Genomic DNA, 18,886 nt, shown 5'->3' on the forward strand with positions numbered 1-18,886 from the left:
AAACTGCCGGTCGAAATTTTCTTCCGCTTGCGAGCTTCGAGTTCAAGGCCGGAAATCGATTTGGCGACTGAAAATTTGCGGTACCGCCGTGAATTTTTTGGATCGTGAACGTGAGCGAATTCATGTGACCGGTATTGCTGCCACCAAAAATCTCACCTTTCGCCGGACAATCCGCTTTCGACGGTGCGAAAGACGTGACGCCCAGGCAACGTTTAAAGTTCACGCTGGCAAATCGAGCTACAGAATTTTAACCCACCAATTGCACGGCAAGAATCGTTTGCTTTCCATCCGGCAAGAAACGCAGACCCTAAAGACCCGCCTTTGCTGTGTACCACGCCGGAATTGGTTGCGTAAAACGACCGGCATCTGCAACTCAAACAGAATCTCCAAATCGGAATTTGCAAATCGCGAAGACGAACCCGGAGCTCACGATCCGAATTTGCGAATCGCCAAACTTGAAACAAAGATGAAACCCAAGCTCAAGATCCGTTTTTGCGAATCGCACAGGTGAAACAGAAGCTCAAGGTCGGCACATTTGCGAATCAGACCGGAATTTGCAGCTCGCAAAAGATGAATCAGAAGCTCGGGATTTTGCACCTCGCAATTGAATGAGAAGCAAGAAAAACATGAACCCAAAAAAGATCTGGACGGATGATCGCTCGGGATTCGATGATTGCTGAGCTCAACCAGGAATGATCCAAGGAATCATCGCTCGCACCGCAACACTGACCCCACGATCGATCGTCCTGATCGCCGTGTGGCGGAGGGTGAATTCCTAGCTCCAAGCTCCGGTTCTTCGCCATGCCGCTGTAGAAATCCTCGCTACCCAACACTTGTCCATCTCTCACGGTCCCTGCATTCTCTCCAAGCCTCCCCTCCCCTCCCCTGCTTCACCCATTTCCCTTTTCTCCCACCCTCCCATTTACTTCCTCCAATGATTCTCCCTCCTTGCCTATAGTATCCTCCTTTCATCTCCCTTTCCTCCCACATTTTCCCCTTCCTCCTCTCCTCCTCCTCCTCACTCCCCTCTCCTGCTTCCATGGCCTCTGGATCTAATTCCCATCCCCCTCCTGCTCCCAAGTCGCCGCCTTCCACCACCCTCGTCCCTGCCATTGCGCATCCCACCCCCGAGGATGCTTTCGGCGTAGCAGCCAATATCAAATACCATGCGCAGTACTCCCCTCACTTCTCTCCTGTCACGTTTGAAGCAGAACAGGCGTTCTATGCAACCGCAGAGAGTGTTCGAGACACACTCATCCAGGTTAGTGATTCGCCTCTTGCGTGCCTTGATCGTCTCATTCTCTACAATCTAAGGCACTCGAGCTCGTTTTCACCATGCAATGCAGCTCTGACCTATGCAATGGATCGCTTCAAGGTCCTTACTCCATGTAGTTCACGTTCTGCCGTCGGTCTGCGTGCTTGCGTTTCAGAAGTTTGACGCTCGTCCTGTTTTGATGTCAGAGATGGAACGAAACATACCAGCACTTCCACAAAATGGATCCGAAGCAAACTTATTACATTTCCATGGAATATTTACAAGGTAGAGCACTCACGAACGCTGTGGGTAACCTTGGTCTTACTGATGCGTATGCGGCAGCTCTCAACAAGCTTGGGTATGATATGGAGAACATTGTGGAGCAGGTAAGCACTCTTCTGCTGGAAGCCAGCTACATGCTGAATTTGTGCGTGCTGGTCTTAAGTCCGTAAATCAGAGCCATCTGTGCATTTACATATTATTTATGGTGCCAGTTATCTTGCATTTTCTTTCTTTTGAGGCCGCTGCACTTTTTTGAAGCCTTGTTGCCACTGGCAGAGCTCAAATCAGGATAAGTAGTGCTGTCCTGTCTGCGCTTGACGTTTGCCGGAATTTGTCCTCAACGTACTTATCAGATGTGATGAGCGAACGCTTTCTTTCGACGTACTTTAGTCTTTTATTCTCGGAAAGAGAAATGGGGAAGGTAGCATTATCTGGGTGGGTGTCTGCTCCGTATTTGGAGTTAGGAAAGAAGGTTTTGACATAACGTTGAAGGATCAAGGTCAATTGGGTGCCCAGTATAAGGTGCCCTGGGCACCTTATGGGATTAGTACCTGGCGTGGATCGTGTGTTTAGTTGCCGTGCTGATCTCAATGCATTTTTTTGTATTTGCCACTTTTCCTGCGTTTCAAGTGACCTTGGATGGACCATTGACAGGAAAAAGATGCAGCACTTGGGAATGGAGGCCTTGGAAGGCTTGCCTCTTGTTTTCTGGATTCCATGGCAACTCTGAACCTTCCAGCTTGGGGATACGGACTTCGCTATAAGTATGGATTGTTCAGGCAAAGCATCACTAAAAAGGGCCAGGAAGAATATGCAGAAGACTGGCTGGAGGTATTTACTTTGGGCTGTTTCACTTTCTATTATACCGTGATGTATTCTTCTTCTTCTGCTGAATTTAAGACTTCGAAGACCGTATCACATAAAGGTGATATCATTGAATTGCCTAACTTACTTGAAAATTGATAATATTTTGTTTAAAAATGTACACATCTCAGTCGTTAGGTGTGCTTCCTGAAATGCTTTTTAACATGGGAATGATTCCAAGGAGGACATTCTTGGGAGGAGATTTCTATGAATCTCTGAATGGCCAAGGTTCCTAAATTTTTTTGATGAGGTGGCCATTCGCAGTTTATTGGGGATTTGAACATCACAAGACTTCATATCTGAAAGATCTATGGCTAGGGTTGAATAATCAAATGTAAGGGCTGATAAAAGGCGCAGAAGGTGAGCCACTAGATGAACATAGAGATTGCACATTCCGAAAGATGGCAGCTGACTTAGCTGCAAAGAATTGTTGCAATCTCAATGGTGGAAATTGGCGCCCGATTGACGACAGACCTTAATGCATGATGGAAATACTCTTTCAAAATGAAATGCCTGAACAGACATGCCTGTGCTTCGAAATGTTGGCTGGTGCAAGTTTAACTGGTCTGTGGGTTGTTAATCAACTTTTTGCTTGGTTTATGGCACATGTATAATTTTGTGGTTTTTTTGAATATAAGACCAAGGACCAGCCAATGACCAGTAGCTTGAAGCTTGCAGAGCTTTGTCTATTGCGATGCACAAATCAAGTTCTCTCTCTCTACTGTGAGGAGGGTAAAGGGTTATTGGACCTAAGTAGGTAGTATTACTTGGAAGTGGAGAGCAGGTGTGCCACTTCTGCAATTGGCTGGAGATTTATAGCAGGCCAGGAAAGGACTGCCATGACCTATTTATCGGACTGGCAACAGGTACAGATTGGAGGCAGCAGGGGGCTATGCAGCAGATGCCCAGTCGGGTTTGGCAGTATTGAGTTGGCCTGTCTGCAAACAGGATTGGAAGGGCTTAGCCCCCTCCTCCCCTATGTATAGTTCTCTGTAGATCCCAGGAGTGCAATCATTTTTGATTGCAGTTCTACCCAGAACACGTTTACTGGATATGTTTAGCTCTTCTCTGAGCTGGTTTCCCTACACTTGTAAATGAATAAAGTCTGAGTTCTTCTCTCTTTCCTGTGAGGTTTTAGTGTGTGTGTGCACCTATCTTGTCAGTGAGAGTTTGGAAAAATTCCGCTATGTAGGGTAACTATTCAGAGACCCTTCAGTATTTGATGACTCTCTCCATCACAAGTGTTCCGAGAGAGAGAGAGAGAGAGAGAGAGAGAGAGAGAGAGAGAGAGAGAGAGAATATATGGCTGAAGTCCAGTTTAATGAAACTATATTCTTTTGGTTTTTTTGCAGAAATTTAGCCCTTGGGAAGTTGTGAGGCATGACATTGTTTATCCCGTCCGTTTTTTTGGTCAAGTACAACCACAGGCAGATGGGAGGTAATTGTCATTTACTCTTGGCCATTCTGTTGGGAAAGAGGGTATGCCTTTTTATTTTTCTGTAATTATGAATGCGTATGTACTCATGCAACTGTATGAATTTTGCAATGTTTTTACATGTCTTGAATGAAGTGCTCATATGGTACTAAAGGACAGTTCCTTGTTTAGTGTGGAATGCTTGATTTGAATCCAGATCTTTTAGAAGTGCGCAAAACAAATGGGATGAGCATATTTGTACTGGTAGATTGAGGTGCTCCTATAGCTGATGGAGTGGTATTAAAAGTTTAACATGCTTGAGTAGGTTGCGAATTGTTATGACCCTCTGATATGGAGGTAGAATGAAACTTATTGGAATGATGGAAACCATTTTGCAACAAATGAGGGAAAACAAATGTCTGGAGCCCTGACTGAAACATGTATGCAGAGCTTATTGGGATGGTAGGGTGAAACGAATTGGGAAGAATGTCTGGAGCCCTGACAGAAACATGGTATGCAGAGCTCTGTAGAAGTACATGCAATTGTATGCATGCAAGCATGTGTGTGAGTGCGCAACTTGCATGCACCTGTGAGGAAAAACTTTTGATTGTTGGGGATCTGGATGTTGTAATAGCCATCCTTGCCCATGACGGAGTTGATTCGTATGGGTAGTATCCAGTTTGCTATCGTCTGATCCATTTGAGGATTAAAGTTTTGTTCTTAATAATCTGTAATGGTGAGGACTGAGTAAGAGAGAGACATTTACTTCATAGAGTGGTCATCATTGTGTGTGTGTGTGTGTGAGAGAGAGAGAGAGAGAGAGAGAGAGATTAACGTCCACGAGAGACCTCGCGGGCCTATGGGACACAGCACACAGAAAAGTGAACTCATACAAGCCTCAGTGGGCGGAAGTAATCTATCCAGGCGCTGGGACGAAACTGAAGCCTGGTATAGTGATGGTTCTCTGGTGGGCTGCAAAAATATCTCGTGTCTGCGTCTGTTGAGCTGTCTCAAGCTGTGGCGGGGGGCGCGGTCTCCTCGCTCTCTGGACTCTCTGGGCTATGTCTAGAGTGATCCCTTGTCTCTGTTGGTCTCCTTTGAGGAAAGCTGTGATAGGTCGAACCTCAATAGAGTGTACTCTGGGGGCTCTCTGTCGCACATGTGGCCGTGTTACAAATTCAGAAATGCTTTTCCTGTTCATTGCTCAAAAGACATGGGGGTTAAAAGGTACAGAGGGTTTCAAGCTTCAAACCCTTCCAAAAAAAGGTTGTCATCAAATGGCAAGAGTTATAAGAGGATAAGACTTCATGACCCCCACCTACTAAAGCCTCTCTCTACATGTTGGATGTACCTTGCCATTGGACAAAGTTCGTCCAGCTGCAACAGCTTTTAGGATGATATGTTAGTTGGTGCTGGACATGATTGTATATCTGGATTCTGCAGCAGCCTCTTGTGTCCTTCCCAATAAGGATCTCTCAGCCCTTACATTCTTTGGGCATTTGGTGTTTGTCAAGGCTGCAAGCAATAAAGCAGCAGGTGGCTAGCATACATGCAAGCCAAAAGTAATCCACTTGCATGTGTAAAGCAAAGTAGGTGGCATGTGTATGACTGCAGTGTGCACTATCTCCATTGGTTCACCATGCTAGGTGAAAGTGAGTCGGTTAGTCATTGCTCGTGAGGTGTTGAAGATCATAACCTTAGTTTTCCCAAGGTTGACCGTTAGATCTCTCTCTCTGCAAAATACCTCTAAGGCCTCCAGATCTCTCTGTAGTCCCTCCGCTGAAGAGGATATGAGGACTATATCATTAGCATATAATAGTATCTGTATGAGGAGATCCCCTAGTGATGAGCCCTCGCCACCTATGCGATCTATCAATGTAGAGTCCAAAAAGAGTTGGTGAGAGAGGGCAGCCCTGCTTCACCCCAATGGTGCTCTCGACCCACTCTGATAGGCCGCCTGGGGAACAGACCCTGCCTCTGACTGACTCATATAAGCTCATCACACCCCAAATCAGTATCTCTCATATACAGGTAGAGACATCATCTTCTACACTGAGACACATGAGAGCCCAGAGAGAGGACGGCCCACAGTGATAGGATACACCTAGGAATCTGCTCTTAGGAAAGAAATGAGGAGAGATAGTGGGGTACGAGGCTCTAGAGGTGTAGCTGTCCTTTTCAAAACACACTTGAGGCCACTCATATCTGTGGTACGGAGAGAGGAACATGCACGTGACATGTGGATAGGAGTGCAGCCACTAGATGCCTGACCTATCTTCATTGCAGTATGCTATTTCCCTCCGCACACGTCATCATATGCTCATGATGTCACTACAGAGGGGCACAGCCCTTATGAGATGATACATGAGGATATCATAGAGTTCTCCAGACAGGGAGACACCCTCCTTCTGGGGGATTTCAATGCAAGGACAAGGGACAGGCAAGTGGGCTTACTTGACTTCACATATGAGAGAGATCCCCACATGATGTTAGAGTTAGATGCAGTAGAACTTGGGACTCAGAGACTCTCTGCAGATACTTCGCATGTGACAGCATACGGGCAACACCTGCTTGAGTTGGAAAGTGTCCATGACCTCATCATCTACAATGGCCTTCAGAGATGGCCATGATCTGAGGAATTCACATGCTCCCCACATGGAGGTGGGACTAGCACAGTGGACTACCTACTGGGCCCACTGGCTTTTGTCTCACGCATACATGACCTCACCATACCCCCCCCCCCCCCCCCCCACTTGGAGCTGGCCACTCATATCTGGCCTTCGATGTTCTTGTTACTACACCAAGCACAGGGAGAGTTCCTACCGCTACCCGTACCCAGATCCACTTTGACCGTGCTCTTGATCCAATGTATGGTGCCACTTAGCCAGAGAGCTTCCGGCCTTATTGGAGGCTGATCTAGACCTCGCCCACGCCTCAGCTACCCTTGTCACAGTGATACAAGATGCGACCCAATCTTCACGGGTACGAGATGGGAAGATGCCTCAGAACCCCTGGTTTCATGATGAGTGCAGCGAGAAGCGAGCCCACCTCCCACGGGAGCGAGCCTTGGGTGAGTCGATGCTACACAAGGCACACAGGATATTTCAGCGGCAGACACGCCGCAAGAGACGAGCCTTCCTTACACATAGGCTGGATGAGATCATCTGATCATTTCGTGGAGGAGACCCAACCATTGGGTGGGGATTCCTCGCGGAGGGAAAGCCACCCATCCCCATCACCGATCCGGGTATGTGGCACACCTATGCATGCTCCTTATATGATGTCCCGAGGCAGACACTGCTAGACATGTCCACTATAACCGGGCCCACTACTTGTCATCTATTCACTACGCAGAATGTGTGGGCTGCACTTCGCCGGCTCCACAAGCATAAAGCACAGGATTACGAAGGCATTCGGACAGAGCACTTCGTACATGGGCAGGAGGTCCTAGCACCGATCCTTGCACATATGTTTAACCTTGCAGTTTGCCACGGCTTCCCACCAGCATGGAGCACCACTACTATTGTACCGATACACAAAGCAGGAGACCCCATGGACACCGGGAACTATCGTGCCCTCATGATTGGTCACACACTGGTCAAGATCTATGGATTTGTGCTAGAGAGAGAGATAAGCAGTCAGACAGAGGCACGGGGGCAACAAGCACTAGGGCAGGCAAGATTCGGGAGGCAGCACTCTACTCTGGACCATATTTTTACCTTGAGGGCTATCATTGAGGAGGCGAGGTCCAGACTTCAGAAAGTCTACACACGCTTCGTAGACTTTTGAAAGCTTTGACACTGTTCCACGATCCCACATGATCAGGAGACTATAGGAGATGCAGATCCCTCTTCGAGAGAGATTAACATCTTTTTGAGGCCTCACGGCATGTGTGTGTGTGCGACAGGGATAGAGAGAGAGAGAGAGAGAGGGGGGGGGGGTTGGTTAATTAACATCTACGAAAGGCCAAAACAGCCTATGAGACCAAAAACGGGGAAACCAAGAGCACTTGTTGCTCATCTTCTATGTCCCCTGTAGGACATATTTTGCATATCCTTTTCTCTCTTGGAATTCTGGGTTGCATCCATCTGCCTCTTTCCATGTTAGCTGGTCCTTTGTTTGCAGATTAAATGCCTTTTAAATATTGAAATGTCTTCCCCAAGATATTTTTGTGTTGCATATCTGCCCATTGGGCTGATTTCCCATTTGTAAAACTGCATTTTTGTTTGTGAGTCATGCCATATTTTCTGTAGCATTTGTTGCATAACTAAGTCTCTGATTTCTTCTGAATTTTCTGGTATTTCAGTAGCCTTTATTCCTCATAGCTCCATGCATTCCTACCCATCTCTGTACCAACCTGTGGTTTTAGTGGCCTCCATTGCATTGTGTGGTATTTGGTGTGCATCTTCTTAATCTTGTTGACGTATCCCAGATATTGACATAGTGCTTCTCCCGATTCCAGTGGGTTCATACTTGTTTCAGTTAGTAGGATGGGGGAGAGAGAGAGAGAGAGAGAGAGAGAGAGAGAGCTCTAATCCTGCAACATTTTATAGCCGCAAGTGGGTTGGAGGTGAAGTCCTGCAAGCTGTAGCTCACGATATACCTATCCCTGGGTACAAGACAAAAAATACAATAAGTCTTCGTATCTGGGATGCAAGGGCATCTGCTAAGGACTTCGACTTATACGCTTTCAATGATGGAAACCATGATAAAGCAGCCTACTTACATTCTAAGGCTTCCCAGGTATCTTCATTCTTCTATTTTAGGATGTTGTTCAGGGCACCTCTTTCTGTCTCTTTCTCTCTCATTTGGATTATATTGTCATGGAGACTTTGCTGCTTGATCTACCTAAGAGGTCTAAAATCTAGAAAATTTAGGTAGCTAGTAATACTTTTGCAGTAATAATGCAATATATGATGTGCTTACTAGAGCTACTTGGTTTTTTCCAATTTAAAGAAAACGCCTTTTAGTTTTCCTCTATGCTGCATTTATGACAATTCCCTTGCTCACTGCCTTTTTCCATATCCTTGTTCTGGTGTGTTTCACATTGCAGATATGTTCTGTACTCTACCCTGGTGACGCAACTGAGGAAGGGAAGCTTCTCAGACTAAAACAACAATATTTTCTCTGCAGTGCCTCTTTACAAGTAAACACTTGAACAGTATTTAAAGTTTACTTTTATTTTTTTTTCGGGGTGTGTAACTGTAATGAAAGTCATAGTTTGTCTTGCTGCACTCTGAGATGTTTTTCTCCACTCAAAGATGCTGGAATTTGAGATTTACTTTCACATTGTTCCAAGTCAAAGTAAGATTGTTTAACGAGCATGGAAGGCATACTTTGTTCCTGCTTTTGGGGAACTGTCAAAAGCAGGCATTAATGGGAGTCATAGTTTGTCATGATGCAGTCAGATGCTTTTTGTCCTACCCAAAAAAGCCTGATTCTCATCTGTATTCTCATTGATGTGCAGGATCTAATAGCTAGGTTTAAGGCGAGGCGGCCCAAAAATGCACCTTTGGATTGGAAAGAGTTCCCCAACAAAGTTGCAGTCCAAATGAACGATACTCATCCAACCTTGGCCATACCTGAGTTAATGCATATTCTGATGGATGTAGAAGGATTAGGTTGGGATGAAGCATGGGCTATCACCTACAGGTGTGCATATTCCCTTAATGTTCGAAAAAGTCTGCCTTCCAAGATATTACATGGTGATTTTGTCCTGATAGTTTTTGGTCAACGAATTTGTGTTTGATATCTACACCATAAGTGTCTATTAATCTGAATGACATCTCTTACTTTCACTAAGGATTATGCTCTGATGTATATCAGAACTGTTGCATACACAAATCATACCGTCCTTCCTGAAGCACTTGAAAAGTGGCCTCAAAATGTGTTAGCTAAACTTCTGCCTCGGCATATGGAAATAATTGCAGAAATTGATAAACAGGTATGGTCTTTTGATACAATTTTTTGGTGCAGCTCTAAATTGCTATGCATAATGCAACAAACAATCTGCATTTGTTAGAGGGTATGTATCATGGCAATGTACCACTGGGTTGCGTATCTGTGATGCACTAATGTCTTTGAATGCACATTTATTGTTATTATCATATTAAACAAAGAATTTTTTGCAGGAGTTGTGAAGCATTTGGGCCCCTCTTTGATTTCTTCCTAATCTATACTATCTGTGATGCTCTACCATGTGGGGTTACGTTTGCAGTTTTCTTACCATTTTGTGTTGTGGTTCACTATGCATGGTGGCCTGCTTAAACATTGATGTGGTGAAAGGAGTATTTCCTTTTGTTTTCATCCTGTGAAGCCTGTGTTCTCTGTAAAGTTTATCTAGGGTGATAGTTGGGGATCTACGGTGATAGTTGGGGAGTTAAGCAGGAATAAGTCTTTGAAACAATCGCCATGTTTGACAAGTAGTGGCATTGGAAACTTTCAATGCCTAGTAAGTTTTGTTTGATTCCATTCTTCACCTCAAGTGAACCTACTTATCCCTTTTTGTATGGTTGAAGCTTGGCCTTTCCGCTTCAGTGCTGCTGTTGCCCGTTCGTTAGTCTCATTTCTCCAAGCCTCTCTCAGCTATGACGTGCATCTGGACTGTGGTGTGTCAACAGATGTACATGGACAACTAACTATCTACTGTTTTTATGGCCTTGACAAATCACTTAAAGAATAGAACTGAACACTAGGGCTGGCTACAGCTGTGTAGATACTAGAAAAGCCTTTTTCTGAATGAGCCACGTGGATGTGCTGAACTGAAGGTTGTATTGTTTGGATAGAAGCCAGAACTCCTTGCTGGGCAGCTGATTTTGCTTGGTGCAAGCTGACTGCAGGCCGTGGTTTGAGTCCCAAGGGCCTCTGGTTTGATCAGATCGAACTGAACCAGGGGCTACACTAACTGAATCATGCCAACGGTCAGTCAATCAGTGGATGATCGAGGCCAACCTGCAGTTGGCTGGCTACTGGAGGGACTGGCCCCTGTCCGATCCTTTGAAGGCTGCTGTTGTGCTGCTGCCATCTTGTTGCTGCAGATCTGTTGCTCTTGCATGGACCTGTATTTCTGCTTGGCTTCCCTAAACCAGACCTAATGTTGACAGCATGCTGATGTCACCCCTAGGCTAGGGGATAGTTTGTGGCGCTCCCTGCTTTCTGCCCTCCCTTTGCAGCTCCTCTCCCTTCTCTGATTCTCTCTTCAGTTTACCTCTCCTCTTATGTGATTAGATTTACTTTTTGCCGGAGTTCATGAATTGGTGCTGCTAGAGGCTCACAGATACGGAGTTCAAGTTCACCGATACCTCTCTTATGATCTTAGATTTATTTCAGGTTCGCAGAATGCCAGCAAATCACACTCCGTATCTTATAGAGGGCATGCCATGAGCGTCACTGCAGGTATTTATAGCGGAAGTGGCTCCACCAAGACTTAGCATATGAGTTCAAGATGTTTTGTAGGAGACGGGGGTTGGCAATGCTGCTTGATCTACTGGGAAAAGACATTGTGTACCCATTGCATCGTCTTCGAGGAAGCTGGGAGAAATACTTCATCTTTAGATGCTTGTCTTATCATGAGGCGTGAGGGTTTTTCCATCCCTAGATTCTAGAAAAGGGCCCCCAATGGGGGCGCCTGGCATTCAGCAGTGCTCTCCCTGGCAGCGGATCTCCAGCAGGAAGAAGAGATGTAAGGAGAGGTATGGGGGACTTTGCCAGCCCACTGACACAAATTGTGGGCACACTGGCTGAGAGGTTCCAGACAGAGGTAGAAGGAAGCATACAGATGGCCAAAGGCTTACGTGTAGGTAGCGCCCAGGCTGCTAGGTGGTGACACATTGAACACTACATTTTGTATCAGGGTTTCGGATAATTCTTCTATATATATTTTTTTGGCTATTCTACATGCTGTTTACTCTCTAGTTTATGTCTGTCGCATACTCTTGTGTGCACAAGATACGGAGTGTGATTTGCTGGCATTCTGTGAACCTTGGGACAAGTCTTCCTCTACGGGGAGAGTTGGAAACGGCAATTGGCTCTTTATTTTCTGACATTTCTGTATGTATCCTATACAGATTAGTGCTGCTTGTCTCGAAACTCTTACCAATTTAGGATAGTATTTATGAGAGATTATCACTAAGCACAGTCCTCAACATTGCTAGACTGTCATTGCCCGACTTTCTGAACGGTGATCTTATAAATCAGTATAGATTTTCTTCTTTAGTGATAGATGATTTCTTATATAGTGATGAATGACACCTCTTCACACATATAGTTCACATTATTTGGAAATTGCGCCATGAATTGCCGAGATTGCACATTGATGGATCATGGAGGATAATGCTGCTGGCTCTCTTTCAGCAACGCACAAGCATAAATCTTAATGACATAGATACTAGGTAGGCTCCATAGAACTTGTTGCAAAGGCTAGGCTTACATCAGTGTCACAAGAAACGTTTCTAGAAGCGTTTCTAGATTTTCACAGGCGTCTAGAAATGCCTAAAAATACTATATTTTATAGAAGTTATATATACTTCATAAATAATTGGCTTCAGATTTTCTCTCTCTCTCTCTCTCTCTCAAAAGAGCTCTCAGATATCCATATTGTAGAGTAGAGTAGAGTAGAGGGTAGGGTAGAGTAGAGGGTAGAGGGTAGACCGTAGAGGAAAGTAGAGGGTAGACCGTAGAGACTAGAGTAGAGGGTAGAGTAGAGTAGAGTAGAGTAGAGTAGAGTAGAGTAGAGGGTAGAGTAGAGAGTAGAGAGTAGAGGAGAGTAGACGGTAGAGTAGAAAGTAGAGTAGAGGGTAGAGTAGATGGTGGGCACTAGGAGCAAGGCAAGCAATGGAGCGGCGCGGGAGACGACGGCCAAATTTAGAAAGAAACCCATCGCGGCAGATTTTTTGATAGCCAGACGTTTCGCCCTAACTGCCCGTTTCGGACGTTTCTAAGAAACGTTTCGTCTAGAAACGTTTCTTCACATTTCGGTGCCCCGAAACACGTTTTTTGGTGACTGGGGCTTACATTTTAAATCACTTCAATTAGTTTTTTAGACGAAGTAGGAGGATCCACAAAACTTGTTGCGAGGCTAGGCTCACATTTTAAAGTGCTTGAATTAGTAACTTATAACATCAAGATGTTCTTGACTTTTAACTCTCATGTAGCTGTAACAGAAGTCCTATGAGCAGTTGCGTACGGCACTCTAGAATCTAGATCAAGTCTGGCTTCCATATTTGTGTGATTTTACCGATATTAGACTCCAACTTTACTATGTTTTCCTTCGTGCTCAAGGGTACATGGCTTGGAAGGCACTTTGGTACAGCCTAAGTACTTCCTCCTAGAAACTAAACATTTCTTTGTATAGGGTTTTGACATTTGTCATTGCAAGAAATATGCTAGAAGCTTGGCATATCAACATTTCTTTGTATAGGTTTAAAACTTTCGTTATTGCGAGCAATATGCTAGAAGCTTTGTCTAGTTTCCTTTACACCTTTATGGAGTATAGAGATCCCAAGCTGATTTGAATGCTTGATACTTGAAACATTGTGCAAGGGAATCTAAATTGTATGATCCTTTAGTACATGTTCTTTGTACTTCCATTCTACCATATGTATTCCTTGAGTAATTTACACTATCACTATCTTTCGTTTACATTAGTACATTCTGTGTGTGCTGTAGAGGTAAATGCTTTACATCAAAGACTATTGGGTTAGGAAATTTAATTCCATAATATAATATTTTCTGGTGTTCATGCTACCTTGAGACTCTTCTCATGCTACATGGCATATGATATGGATGAGAGAGAGAGAGGGAGAGAGAGCGTGCGTGCATACATACCGCTATATTCAAATTGTGCACTCAAAGATACATACGACATGGATATGGACAAAGGCATAGATCTAAGTACTCATATTTACATAAATTTACAGCATACATGCATTCATGCATCTAAACATAGCTGGCGTACGCTCATGTGTTTGCAAGACACACATAGAAGTGCATACATGCACATTGCATACAACACTCACATGCACATATATACACATATATACTTGCATACATGGCATTCTTACAAATACATACCTATGCATGTCATGCATACACACCAAGGCATGAACATACATAGTACATAGTAGCAATGTGGGTGCTTGTGGGTTTGCACTAGTTTTAATGTGTGTTATGGTTATTCGATCATCATCTTAAATGTAAGGATTTAACTTTTCTAAATTGTCGTAGTCCCTACAAGTGTGCAAGTGGACTTTGACTTAATTATTGTTAATAGTTATATCTTTTAAACACAATGCCAAAATTTCTTGTGGTGTGTTTGGAATACTTAGTTTAGAGTGGCTTGAGCAAGGCTTCTTTTTTCTTTGTGTGCAGTTTCAAGCTATAATACACACGAAAAGACCAGAGCTTGGGCGTAAGCTTGCTGATCTTAGAGTGATTGATAATTCAAACCCACAAAAAGTTCTAGTTCGGATGGCACACTTATGTGTGGTCTCATCCCACACTGTAAGCTCTCTCTCTCTCTCTCACACACACACACACACACACACACACACACACACACACACACACATACATTTTTAAAAATCCCAGAATACTGGTAAGTTGAAAGATAACATCAAGAGAAAATCTCCGTATAGGACAAATATACATCATGATCTATGCAGTGAGTTTGCAGACAATCAAAGAGTGGTTGCTGTAAAGAATGACAGAAGAAAACAAAAGTAGAAAAAACTGGATCACCAAAGACTTTGTGGTTTCTAACACACACACACACATGCATGCGTGCGTGCGCGCGCGCGCACACACACACACACACGCCCGTGCTCTCTCTCTCTCTCTCTCTCTCTCTCATGCATACATGAACACACGCTCAGACATTGACACTACAAGTGAGACTTAATGAGATTTTAAAACCATAAACATCAAGTTGTTGAGAGTAATAATGCTGACTTCTACCTAGTGAGACTTTTTTCCTCCCATGACGCATAAAAAGAGGGATTGACATACAAGTTAATTTACAATCATTTTCTTGCCTTTTGTGGTTTTGCCTCTCGTCTTCTTTTTTTGTGTGTCTGCACCACCAAAAAAAAAAAGTGTGTGTGAGTGGGGAGAGAGAGAGAGAGAGAGAGAGAGAGAGAGAGAGAGAGAGGCTATTAATATCTTCAAAAGGCCAAAGTTGCCTAAAAAACAAAGTACGAGATATTGGAGGTGGAGCTTATGAAAGAAGCAAAGCATAGTTGACCTCTTGCCCTTCGGTCTAGATTGTTGTAAAAGAGATGAGAACTCGGATTGTGTGTTTTGATCGGTCTATCACATGGTATTGGGGGCTCTTCACTCATGGTTATGTGTCCTCATCTCCAAAAGGAAAAGGGCCAAGCATTCTAGATTTGGGTATCTATTGAAGCGAGCGGGTTGCTACAATCTTTTTTAAAATGGATATAAGGCTGAGAGGTATGTAGTAAGGTTGAGATTTTATCTCTCAGGATGGACTGGGGCTACCCAAGAGACTCCACAACCTTTTGAAACTGAGATGGCAGCTTTCTTTGGTACTGATGAGAGCATAAGCTTAGCTTTGCCTAGATTAGATATATTCTGTTGTTTTGAAGGTATTTAAGCTTTGATGTCACATGAATTGCTCCTCATTTCTAGGGTAAATGTGACTTTTTTGGCCTTGTACCTATGATCATAGTTTCGACATAGGGCAACGTTTGACCCTATAATCTAGTGCTGTCATTTGAACTTTCCCTAAGATTCTCAAGAAATGTCACTAATGCCCAAGGTTTTGGGAGGAGGGAGTTGATCCATTTGAATACCTTGACTGGCAAACCATCTAGATTTATGTGCATACGAGGCCGTGCTAACCCCTCTATCTGTTAGTTGTCTAGATGACTCTAGTGCCAATCTTAGAAGTTTTTAGCTACACACGGCCCAAATCCTATGGAAGCATGTCACCGTCGGAAAGATGGCATTGATCTGGAGTGGCATCATGGCAAACTCTGGCCTTATTATTTGATGAGGGACTGAGGGCTTACTCTCAAAATCTCATTAGACTCAGTTGTCCGGAGATCACTCCCGGTGCTGCATACATGGCTCTATTTGTCACTTTTAGGGTTCAAGAGTCGGAGTAAGAGATGATGTTTTATGGTATTTTATAGAGTTCGTGAGGGCATTAATCAGAGTTGGAAGGTAGCTACAGCCTAGAAGACAGAAAGTAGAGACTCCTGACACATGAACCATGGCTAATGACTCACATGGAAGTGTATCAAACAGCCATTCCTTCCTCGAGGGATCTTGGAAGTGTGCTTGAAACTACTGTCACTCTACTCAAGCCAGAGCTGCCTGACCTTTTGTAAGCCGTGCCCTGGCTGCATGAATATGAGAGAGAGAGAGAGAGAGAGAGAGAGGATATATTGGAAGGGTAAAGATTGGGAGAGTAAAGGAGGATTCTGTTAATTGATCTACTGTAATGGCCAGTTTTTCTGAGGTTTCTGACAGTTGAAATTGACTCTTTGTTTAGGTGAACGGAGTTGCTGCTCTTCATAGTGATATATTGAAGAAAGAGCTTTTTTCAGATTTCTGCTCGCTATGGCCAACCAAGTTTCAGAATAAGACAAATGGGATAACACCTAGGCGCTGGTTGCGATTCTGTAGCCCTGAGCTCAGCACTATCATTACAAAATGGTTAAGAACAGATCAATGGGTCATGAATCTTGACCTTCTGAAAGGGCTTCGCCAGGTAGTAATGATTTTTGTTTTAACTTGATGCTATGGGAGTCCCCAAGTCTGTCGAATTGGCTGCACATCAGGATTCTAAATTTTCATTTTTTGTTTCTTCCTCGAACCATTTTCTCCCTCTCCTTTTGCCCCCTTCTCTCTTGCTTTGCCCTCTTTTAAATAGAAACATGCACACATACCCACCCCAACCCCCTTTTTTGTATTTTGTTTGGTGCCATCCTTTTCAGAGGGGCTTCTACTTTCATCAATAGTAGTATTGGTTCTCTTTTCTATCATTTCATAATTTCTATTGGGTGATGTTTCAGTTTGCAAAAGATAAACAGCTCCAAAGTGAATGGGCTGCTGCCAAGCTAGCAAATAAGGTCCGTCTAGCAGATTATCTTTTTGAGGTAACTGGAGTAAAGGTGGATCCACATACGCTCTTTGACACTCAGATCAAGCGGATTCATGAGTATAAGAGACAGCTCCTCAATGTCATGGGTGTGATTTATCGGTATAAGAAGATGAAGGTGACAAATGTTGATCTTAGCTGGTTTGGTAGCTTTTGGTAAATGTTTCATGAAAAGAAAAAAGATCAGTAATCTGGGATTTCGACAGCTCGAAATACGGAGGCTACCATATGGATCCCTGGCTTAATTAGTCACTCATTGGTGTTTGTGTCTGTGGCTGCAAATGAAGGAAATGAGTCCTGAACAGCGGAAGAAGATTGTACCCCGTACTGTGATGTTTGGTGGGAAGGCGTTTGCAACATACACCCAGGCAAAGAGGATTGTGAAGCTTGTAACTGATGTTGGAGCTGTCGTGAACAATGATAGTGACATTGGAAACTTGCTGAAGGTTAGTGCTGAAGTAGAGAAACGTCCTGTTTATGTGCAAATTTCCCTGTCATATGCTACTTATTCATAAAAGAAAATTGGTGTAGATTTATAGCCAGGGATAATGGTTTTTCCAGGTGGTTTTCATGCCGAACTACAATGTGACAGTTGCAGAACTTGCCATTCCTGGTAGTGAATTATCCCAGCATATAAGCACTGCAGGTATGGAGGCTAGTGGTACCAGTAACATGAAGTTTGCACTTAATGGGTGCCTAATTATTGGCACTCTTGATGGAGCAAATGTTGAAATTCGAGAAGAAATTGGGGAGGAGAATTTCTTCTTATTTGGAGCCCGAGCAGACGAGATCCTGAGGCTGCGCAAGGAAAGAGAGCAAGGCCATGTATGAATTCATGCATTCCTAAACTCTTTATGTTTTGAATAACAAATCAGCTATTTTTGTCTAGCCATTGACATATTTTCTAACTTCAACTACATATGTGAATCTTGCAGTTCAAACCAGATCCTCGCTTCCAGGAAACCAAGGACTTTATTCGTAGTGGTGTACTTGGTGAATTTGACTATGGACCTCTGCTGGATTCTCTTGAAGGGAATAGCGGGTATGGGCGAGGGGACTATTTTCTTGTTGGTCATGATTTTCCAGGCTACCTTGAAGCACAAGCAAAGGTTGATGAGGCTTACAAGTAAGCTCTTCTACTTCGCCCTATTTTTCTCTATTTCTACACTGAGGGGTTGCGTGCTTGTTCTGTTTATTTTTTCTTTGGATGCTAATTCCAGCTTTTTCCAGGGACAAAGAGAAATGGACCAGAATGTCAATATTGAGTACTGCTGGATCAGGAAAGTTTAGTAGTGATCGGACTATTCAACAATATGCAAATGAAATCTGGCACATTCAGGAGTGCCCTGTTCCTTGAAGCACTTCGGCTTACCAAAGAATGTAGTTTCTGTCCCTCGATCTCGACAGGCAGCAGTGTTTCTGTTGCTTGCAGTATAAACTTGCTGGCCGAGGGTCTTGTTCCTCATCATGGAAAATTGTACTTGAAAGTCTCTAGTTCCTCGGCGATTTTGTTGAACAAATTGCTCAGAAGAGTTCTGGCAATTGAGCGTATTCTGCAATTTTATAAATTCTGGAAATTAAATGAAACTTTCATGTGTCTTTTATCCCTGTTCTCCTGATCCTCTGGCTCCACTTAATTATCTGTTGCAACAGCATGGCATTATTGGATAAAATTAAGGTGTGTCAAGAACACTTCTTTATTACAAGAGGTCGTTAGCTGCAGGTGACTTGGATCCGAATTTAAATTTTTTTTCTTGGAATTTATTGCACAATCATTTTATATTATGGTGTTTTCCATTTTGAGTCTTTGTTAAATTTTACAAATTTCCATTTGACACCAGAAATTGTCTTTAGAATGGGTAAAAACCAGGCATGAATGTGTTCATTATAACCTTTCATCTTGCATTTTCTAGTCTAAACATTTTGGTTGGCCATTGATTCACTTTTG

General features: G+C 43.6%; 1 protein-coding gene across 1 annotated transcript; it reads left to right on the top strand.

The window, feature by feature from the left end:
* The first annotated feature begins 891 nt into the window (after nt 1–891).
* PHS2 (alpha-glucan phosphorylase 2) lies at nt 892–18,559 on the top strand. Its single transcript, XM_087402035.1, has 15 exons — nt 892–1,261; nt 1,462–1,641; nt 2,192–2,368; nt 3,754–3,839; nt 8,369–8,558; nt 8,869–8,961; nt 9,283–9,467; nt 9,642–9,759; nt 14,184–14,315; nt 16,330–16,548; nt 16,853–17,056; nt 17,226–17,384; nt 17,500–17,763; nt 17,874–18,064; nt 18,169–18,559. The coding sequence occupies exons 1-15, from the start codon at nt 1,040–1,042 to the stop codon at nt 18,293–18,295; spliced, it is 2,547 nt and encodes an 848-aa protein (XP_087258161.1). The 5' UTR covers nt 892–1,039; the 3' UTR covers nt 18,296–18,559.
* Nucleotides 18,560–18,886: the final 327 nt, after the last annotated feature.

The sequence above is a fragment of the Dipteris shenzhenensis genome, chromosome 30 (genome assembly GCF_047967505.1).
Source record: "Dipteris shenzhenensis isolate YYH24624 ecotype China chromosome 30, Dip_SZ_1.0, whole genome shotgun sequence".
Classification (NCBI taxonomy): domain Eukaryota; kingdom Viridiplantae; phylum Streptophyta; class Polypodiopsida; order Gleicheniales; family Dipteridaceae; genus Dipteris; species Dipteris shenzhenensis.

Coding starts and splice junctions, on each gene's coding strand:
- PHS2 (XM_087402035.1), top strand. CDS start 1,040: ATGGCCTCTGGATCTAATTCCCATCCCCCTCCTGCTCCCAAGTCGCCG. Junction 8,962..9,282: donor TCTGCAGTGCCTCTTTACAA/GTAAACACTTGA, acceptor ATTGATGTGCAG/GATCTAATAGCTAGGTTTAA. Junction 17,764..17,873: donor AGGAAAGAGAGCAAGGCCAT/GTATGAATTCAT, acceptor TGAATCTTGCAG/TTCAAACCAGATCCTCGCTT.